This window comes from Tupaia chinensis, unplaced genomic scaffold, assembly GCF_000334495.1.
Source record: "Tupaia chinensis unplaced genomic scaffold, TupChi_1.0 Scaffold144110_1, whole genome shotgun sequence".
Taxonomy (NCBI): domain Eukaryota; kingdom Metazoa; phylum Chordata; class Mammalia; order Scandentia; family Tupaiidae; genus Tupaia; species Tupaia belangeri.
The window spans coordinates 155,613-164,810 of NW_006203965.1; the positions used below are offsets into that span (position 1 = coordinate 155,613).

The 9,198-nt window shown below is 38.0% G+C and overlaps 1 protein-coding gene across 1 annotated transcript; it reads left to right on the forward strand.

Moving 5' to 3' along the window:
- The first annotated feature begins 346 nt into the window (after positions 1–346).
- LOC102493943 (olfactory receptor 51G2) lies at positions 347–1,306 on the forward strand. Its single transcript, XM_006165957.1, has one exon. The coding sequence runs from the start codon at positions 347–349 to the stop codon at positions 1,304–1,306; it is 960 nt and encodes a 319-aa protein (XP_006166019.1).
- Positions 1,307–9,198: the final 7,892 nt, after the last annotated feature.

The following is a 9,198-nucleotide window of genomic DNA, read 5'->3' on the forward strand; positions in this document are numbered from 1 at the left end:
CATTTTCTAGTATTTATGATGAAGAGCTGGAACTAACATAGCCTTCACCCAGCTTTAGAGCCATCATCAGAGGCTGATTTTGGGGCAAATTCTCTTCTGTGGCTCCTGAGCCGGACTTACTGTATATGGACGATTTCTTATAACAATTACAAACTTATCTTAAGGGCCTCTTATTTATAAACTAGGGAAAATATCTGGACAGATTATAAGGATATGGTTATCAAAGGAACATTCTAGGGAATCCTGATAAGGTCATGGTTTACTGACGATGTTCTGACCCAGAAACCCATATGTTTACAGGACCTGTGATTACACTCCCACCTGGAATTCTGCCCCCCAGGGCATCATGACAGATTCCAACAACACCTACACTTCTTTCTTCCTCACAGGACTCCCAGGTCTGGAGGCCATGCACGCCTGGCTCTCCATCCCGCTTTGTGCCATGTATGTGGCTTCCCTGGCAGGCAACAGCCTGATCCTGTGGGTTGTGCACTCGGAGCCCTCGTTGCACCAGCCCATGTACTACTTCCTGTCCATGCTAGCGGTGACAGACCTGGGGCTGTCTGCCTCCACGTTGCCCACCATGCTCGCCATTTATGCCCTGGGACTCAGGGAGGTGGCGGTGGGTGCGTGCCTGGCACAGCTCTTCTTCATCCACACCTTCTCCATCATGGAGTCCTCTGTACTGCTGACCATGGCCTTGGACCGCTTCTTGGCCATCAGCAAACCCCTTCGCTATGGCGCCATCCTCACTAATCCCAGGATCGCCTGGTTGGGCTTGGCTATCCTAGTGCGCAGCATCAGCCTCCACGTCCCGGCCCCCATCATGCTGCAGCAGCTCCCGTTCTGCCAGAACCGCCTACTGTCCCACTCCTACTGCCTACACCCCGACGTCATGAAGCTGGCCTGTGCCGACACTCACATCAACAGTGCCTACGGCCTGTTCGTGGTTCTCTCCACGCTGGGGCTGGACTCGGTGCTCATCGTTCTCTCCTACGGGCTGATCCTCTATACCGTGCTGTCCATCGCCTCCAGGGCCGAGCGCCTCAAAGCCCTGAACACGTGTGTCTCCCACATCTGTTCTGTACTGCTCTTCTATACACCTATGATTGGCCTGTCCATGATCCACCGATTTGGGAAGTGGGCTTCCCCGTGTAGCCGTGTGCTGCTCTCCTATCTTCACTTTCTTACACCTCCTGTGCTCAATCCAGTCGTTTACACCATCAAGACCAAGCAGATCCGGCTAAGGATGCTCCGCCTTTTTCAAAAGCGTGGGACAGGTAGTAGTGACACCCAGGGTCATTAAATCTTTGATGAAGAGAAAAGGAAGGAGAGGCGTAGTCTTACTGCTGCTCTTTAATGAACTGCTGAACACATAGTGAGGAGAGGAATGTGAGAAAGGAAGGAAATCTGTCTTTACGTGTCTTCCACACGAAGTTTAAACAAGGAAAGAAATGAGCCACATCTTGGGACCAGTAAATGGCATAATGGTTAGGTCACTGTACTTCCAGTAGTCAACCCACAGTTGGAGTCTTAGACCAGGTAGCTTAAAACTCATGCTGGGGCATATGTGCATGCATGCCCAAAATCCCAACAGGAGAAGGGAGGAAAAGGGATTATGGCATGGCCATCCCCTGAGGGGTGACTTCTCCCTTTCTGTTTCTCTGTCTCTCTCTGTCTCTCCAGCAAGCACATGTGTCCTATAGCAAAAATCTCTCTCAAGAAATAAAAGAGCCACATTCCATTTTACTTGAGGTTTCCAGTAACAAAATTTAATGGAGCACCTGCCATGTGCAATATACTAGTGTAGCATCTGGAAATTAAAAAAAAAATACACACACACACACATATATATAGATATATAATTTTATATATCTCTCTATATATCAGCTTATATATATCAATTTGAATATATATATATATATATATATATATATGACACATTTTCTTTGGTGGAAGCACACATATCAATAAGGGAATTGCTATCCTAAATTGAAAATGTCTAAAAACAATTTAAAAATTTTATAAAACTAAACAAATCTATAAGGTGCTTTCTCTTAGAGCTTAACAAAGTGGCAATTTGGAATGTAGTAATATTGGAAGTATTTTGACAAATTCCTACTAAAATATTCATAATATCTATGTTATTTCTCTATTGTTCACTGTTGCATCTACTTCCTGACAGATAGCACTTCTCATATATTATGTATTAGATTTGTATTTGTCGGATAAAGGAATGAATGAATGAATGAATGAGTACACATTCGAAAAAATTTTCTGACAAGGGTAAAACATTTATTGAGACAATGAATGTAATTCCAGTTATGTAAGAGTCATGTCTTCGAGGACTTGTTAATTTTATTTTTAAGGCATCCCAAGATGTTGGCATTTTCTTCTCTTGATTAATAGAAATCTCCAAGATGATATGGTAATCCAATCTTAATTTGCTAGTTTTGTAGGCCAAAGTTTTCAATAATTTTTTAAAAAGTCACAAGAGTGAAACATTTTCTAGAAAATTTTCTTAAATGTAATCTTTTAGTCATGACAATAATCAATTACTCAACTGTAAATGAAAGATACTATGATATTTATTACAGTAATCCTAATGCCAAATGCAGTAGTTATTTATTTATATATACTTCATAAAACTTTCACTTTTGGTTTCTTCCCCTATATCAAATTATGAATAAAAGTAAATGGGGATACAAAGTAAAATAGAAGCTTCAAATTGATGGATAACATACATCATGGATTATAATTTTGAAAGAATAGCACATGTGAAAGAAGTAGTCAACAAAGCTGGGACTATAAAATCAATTAAAAAGCATCACACTCAGTCATTGAATGTGCCTGTTCCTACATTCTATCCCAATTAGGTTTATTTTCTTATGCCAAATCTCACATTTTACATTTACATTTTACCAGCACTGTATAAAGGACTGATAAGAAAATGATAAGTTCATGGGACCAGCAATTGGTGTAATGGCTATGTCTCTGGATTCCCATGTAGTCTACCACAGTTCAATTTCCAGGCTTGGTGACTTAAACTCACGCCGGGCGCATGTGCGTGAGTGCCCAAGATCCTGAGAGGAGAATGGAGGAGAAGGGATTGTGGCGTGGTCATCCCCCCGAGGGGTGATTTCTCACTTTCTCTCTCTCTGTCTTTCTGGCAAGCGCATGCACCCTATAGCAAAAAAACTCTCAAAAAAAAATAGAAAATGATAAGTTCAATTCTGCATATGTTTGATGTAAGATTTCTGTAAGTAATAAAACAGTTGACATAACAATTTACCTAGAATATATATATTGTAGAAACTCTAGAAAGAGTTGAGAGTTTCAAACATAGATTTGATGATGATTAGTACATAGATAATAATTAAAACAGATGCGATAAGGTTTTGACAAATTCAGCTCCTTCAAAAGTTGTCTCTGGGGCACCAGCAGTTGGCATAATGGCTATGTTGCTGGACTCCCACATAGTCGACCGCGGTTTGAGTCCCAGAACCGGTGGCTTAAACTCACTCTGGGCGCATGTGTGTGCATGCCCAAGATCCTGAAAGGAGAATGGAGGAGAAGGAATTGCGGCGTGGCCATCCCCCCGGAGGGGGGTGATTTCTCACTTTCTGTCTCTCTGTCTCTCTGTCTGGCAAGCACACGCGCCCTATAGCAAAAAACCTCTCAAAAAAAAAAAAGTTGTCTCTGTTAAGGAGAGGCTTTTGGGTATATTTCACAATGGCTACCCTTCTCTCCATTTGCCGCAGATGTGAGATTATTTTTCCCAGTTTCTCACCTATCATATATGTATGTTGAGGAACATATAGAGATACTGTGGATAACTTCAGAGTGAGGTCTATTACTTTAGAATTTTGGTTGCAATAAATACAAATACATTGTCGTTCAAACAAAATTAGGAAATAAATAGAAAATTAATTACATAAAAGTAGATCAACTGTGAAAGCTGAGAGCAGGGATACAACCTGACTTTCTGAGTAACACATGTTGAGCTAAGAAAGAAATCAGAAAGGAAGCCAAACCTTTACCCGCATCTCTCTCTCTCTCTCGCACACACACACACACACACACACACACACACACCTTTAGATCTGTAGATACACAAGGATACTAATTGGTGCCCAGTTATGTTAGAGCATTCCACCCACATTGGAGGAAGTCAGCTTTGACAAAAGTATGCTTGTGTATGAGAGGTTCTGACTGCCAGAATTGCTCTTTTCAATTGGTTAATTTTCTCATTGGGAAGGCAATTGAAAATTTTAGGAGGAATAAGTCATCCATGATCATCAAAATACATTTATAGGGGCTGGATGGTGCCTCAGCAATAAAAAGTGACACCACCCTGCAAGGCAATTCCATGTCGGGAGGTTCCAAGTTTACAGACAGAAAATCCCTAGCTGATGACATGGGAAATGGAAAATGGACCACTGAAGTTAAACTTGTTTAGAGAATCTCAAGAGAGATTTCATTCCAAAAAAGATATTCATACAGGACCAGCAGATGGCATAATGTTTACATCGCTGGATTCCCACATAGTCAACTGTGGTTCAAGTCCTGGCCCCAGCAGTTTATAACATACCAGGCATGGGTGCATGTGTGCCCAAAACCCAGAAAGGAGAAAGAAGGAGAGGGAATTGAAGCATGGCCATTCCCCCTTGAGAGTGATTTCTCAGTTTCGCACTTTCTGTCTCTGTTGAGCATACGTTCCCTATAGCAAAAATATCACTCTCAAGAAAATTTTAAAAAAAGAAAAAGATATTCATTTGACATTAAGTATGAAGTTTGAAACTTTTTTTAAAAGAGATTTTTGCAATAGGGCATGTGTGCTCACCAGAGATAAAGAGAGAGAGAGAGATAGAAAATGAGGAATCACCTCTCACAGGGGATAGCCACACCACAATCCCTTCTCCTCCATTCGGCTCTCAGGACTTTGGACACACACACACACACACACACCAGGTGTGAGTTTTAAGCTGCTAGGTCCAGGACTTGAACTGCAGTTGACTATGTGGGTGTCCAGCAACATAACCATTACACTCTCTGCTCATCCCTGAAGTTTGGAACTTTTTTAAATGGTACACAAGGTCTTTCTTACATCTCTATCATTTCTGCTCTAGATACTGAATTTCAGAAATATAAAAACACTTGTTGTCTTACAGTGTCTAATAAACATCTCTCTGGTTCTAACATTTGTGGTCTAATTTATCCTGACTCTTCCTGGAAGACTCTTTTCACACTAAAACTTTTGTTCTAATACACCGATCATAGGCTTTTGTCTCAGTATGAATTCTGTCTAGGAGGTCAGTTTTAAAGGCCAGAATAATCAGAGAATTCCTTCAAGAATCTGTTTTATTTTTCTTCATGTGTATATCTTAGTTTTGTCTCAGTCTAGATAATGCATTCCAAAACTAAAAAGCTTTACTTGGACAAGGGTCAAAGATTTCTCAATCACAAGGGAGTCTCCGTATAATTCATTGCCGAACTCATTTAGTAATGTCTTGACTTGACTTCAGGAGGGTACCTTCTGTCTTCCCCAAGGGAAGAATGTCCAGAGTATTGGCTAAGATGCTGTAAAATTAGTTCCAATCAAGAGCTCCCAAAATTGATCTCTTATAGGGCAGGGAACATATTTCCAGCTTTGGGATTCTTAAGGGTGATTTAATATTGTGGATATTGATAGGGAAATAAGAAATGACCATGTGTTTGAGGACAACAGCAGTAAGTTTTGTGGTGAAACCTTGATTATTAGTTCATTGGATGTCTAGAGAACCAAAATAGAATTTACTCAATAAGGCATCATCTAGGAGTCACAGGGAAGTATAGTACCCTTAACTATTTCCTAAATGTATTGGCAAAAGGGAGGACAATAGACTGCACAATTTGGAGAGAGGCTGAGACTCCCTGGCAAATCTCCTCTTCTAAAACCTTGACATAGATGTACTTGAATCTACGGTGACTTGATCCTCTGCCCCTCGAGCCAGCAAAGATTGAGGAAAATCAGTGGCAAAGAACGACATAAGAAAATCTGTTAAATGAAGTGAATCTAATAAAACAGTGTCTCTTTCCTCTTGAAGAAGGAAAAAAAAAAAACATAACAGGCAAGGTCTAAGTTAATAAACTCTCAAGGTTATTGAGATTGAGGTAAATTATTTTCAAATTATTTATTAACCTCAAAAATATATCTTGAATATCAAAATTATGATAATTTAAGACATAATTAAAGGATCATCTAAATTTTAAAAATTGGTTAAACTTTGTTATTAAAAATTAATTTTTTAATGTATATCACCACTATATGGTCTCTATACATGCAGTGATAAAAGACTTATTTAGAGAACAAGAACCATCACTTTTTGACTATCATGTAGTATTAGCCTCAGAGAGCTTCTGGTCTAAATTGTTGAAGAAAAAATACATATCGATTCAGTGAAAAATTCAGTACTACCTTCAAGTTTGCTTTTTCTCTGATACCGTTTTTTAATAGTTATTTTATGACCCACCTGCTAATGAACATAAAGCACTTCTCTAAGCAGTCAGTTAATAGTTTGTATTTAACAAATTGTGACAAAGAACCTTTGGTTTTTTTTTCAGCTAAAAAAATAGAAATGTTTTATATCTGTATTAGAAAAATAATGTTTATAACTCCTTAATATCAGATGATATATTTCATAAAATACATACATTGAATAATTTATAGAATCTTAAAATGATGCAATTAGATAAAGAGGGATGGGATTGCTATACTGCAATTTACTGAACTCCAGAGTGATATGAGCTTATCAATTTTTTTTCAGTAAGTTTGTGATAAAGTCATGTCTCACTTTTTTCCCCTGCTTTGCTTACTGAATTCATTTTACAACAGATAATTATTTGTAAACAAAACATCTGCTCCCTGACAAGTACCAGAATAGATGTGAGATACAAAAATAAATAAATAGGACATATCCCACCCATTGGTAGATCCCAAATCCTATTTCATAGTACTCCTTATATTACCATGTTTTGGACAATAAAACCAATATTGTTGATTCTGCTTACCCCATGTTCATTTGCTGTTTCTATATACACATCAGCAGTCTTTAAGGGAACTACTGAGTTAGAAAAATGTCAAAGTAGCTCTAATAAGAGTAAAAAAAAATGTGCAGGGGTAAAGATTGTGGAATAGAAAGTTCACAGATATGTTGTATTTATAATGCTGTTTTTATAGTAGCCTGCTCTTTAGGTGAAGTCCCCAGCATGTCTTCATCTGATTAATATTATTTCCAACTATACATATTTTGCAATCCGTTATTGGAAAGTAATAAAGGATTAAAGGGGGTGAGGGGATGAAAAAAATATGTGGAAAGTAATACACTGAGGGGTGAAATAAATTGTCCATGTTCTAGCTTCAGCAGAAGCTAGCTTAAAATAGAGATTATTTTATCAGTTTATCTTCTGAATATATTATCACTCAGAAAACCATGTGATTGGTTATTATGGTTGCCTCCTTTTTATATTGAATGATTCTGTGGAAATAGATTGGGAAATTTCAATATGTGTGCATACCCACCAGATCTGTGAGTATGTTTGCCACCATCATCTCAAACTTCAGCACTGGGGAAGGTGCTTTTGTGTTAAGAACTCTTGATTGCAAGCTTTGTTTCTTAATTCCTTTTTTATTTTTAATTAAGACTCTTTTTCAGATTTCTTAAAGAATGATTGACAATGAGTGTGTGTGTGTGGGTGGGTATGATATGATGATTTTATATATATGAATACATTGTGTAATTATTACCTCAACCAAATTAACACCATCACCCCACACAGTTGCCATTTTTTCCCTTATTTTAACATTTTCACATTTTGTCTGATTAGTATGCTTTATTTACATATAGTAATGCGTATATTTTGGGTGGTACAATTTGATTTTTTTTTGGCGAGTTTTTTTTGTTTTTTGTTTTGTTTGTTTGTTTGTTTGTTTTCTATAGGGTGCGTGTACTCGCCAGACAGACAAAGAAACAGAGAGACAGAAAGCAAGAAATGACCCCCCAGGGGGGATGGCCACACTGCAGTCCCTTCTCTTCCATTCTCCTCCTGGGATCCTGGGCACGCACGCACACATGCCCGGCGTGAGTTTCAAGCCACCAGGTCTGGGACGTGTACCGTTATCAACTACATGGAAGTCCAGCGACATAGCCATTAGCTAACTGCTGGTCCCAGTACAATATGATTTTTAAGTACAAGAACACAACATGTAGTGACTAAGTCAGGCTCATTATATATCTATCTTCTCAACCCATTTGTCATTACAATGTGTTGGATACATTCAAAATTCATTTTTAGTTACTTCAAGACATAAAGTAAATCATTAACAATTAGGTTGTTGAGAAAATCATGACATATTTTTCTGTGCAAAAATGTGTCACAACTCCTGATAATACTATAAAATATAGAAATTGTTCCTCTATCTTTCCATAATTTTGTTTCTGTTAACCAACATCTCTCAAAAGCAATCCTCCCTTTCCTTCCCAGCCTCTGGTAGAACACCTATAGTTACCATTCTACTCTCTTACCAAATACCCAATAAACAATACAATATTATTAACTATAGTCACATGCTATACATTAGATCCCTAGAGCTTTTTATCTTATAACTCCCCACTTCCCCCACTCCCCAGATAACACTATTTTCCTTTGATTCTAAGAATTCAACCATTTTAGTTTCCACATATAAGTGAGGTAATACAGTATATGCCTTTGAGGTTTAGCTTGTTTTTCTTAATATAATATCCTCAGTGTTTATTCATGTTGTAACAAGTAGCATAATTTTCTTTATTGCAACATTATTCAAATTAGCCAAGATATTGAAAACAACCTGAGTGTCTGTTGATGGATAAATGAAAGAAAGTAAAGTTACTATATATATATATATACAATGGATTGCTATTCAGTCTCTTAATTCTTAATTTTTTCCTATTGTCCTTTGGCCAATTTAATGAACATTTTAAACAATAAATGTGGTTGATGGCATAAAGTTTAATCTTTTGTAATGAAAACTGCACTTAATGCCTACAGAAGTAGGGAACTAAATGTTACATTTTATATGACTCTTCAAAATTTAGTTGCTCTTTCTGGGAACCAGCAGTTAGCGTAATGGCTATGTCGCTGGATTCCCACGTAGTCGACCGCGGTTCGTGTCCCGGACCC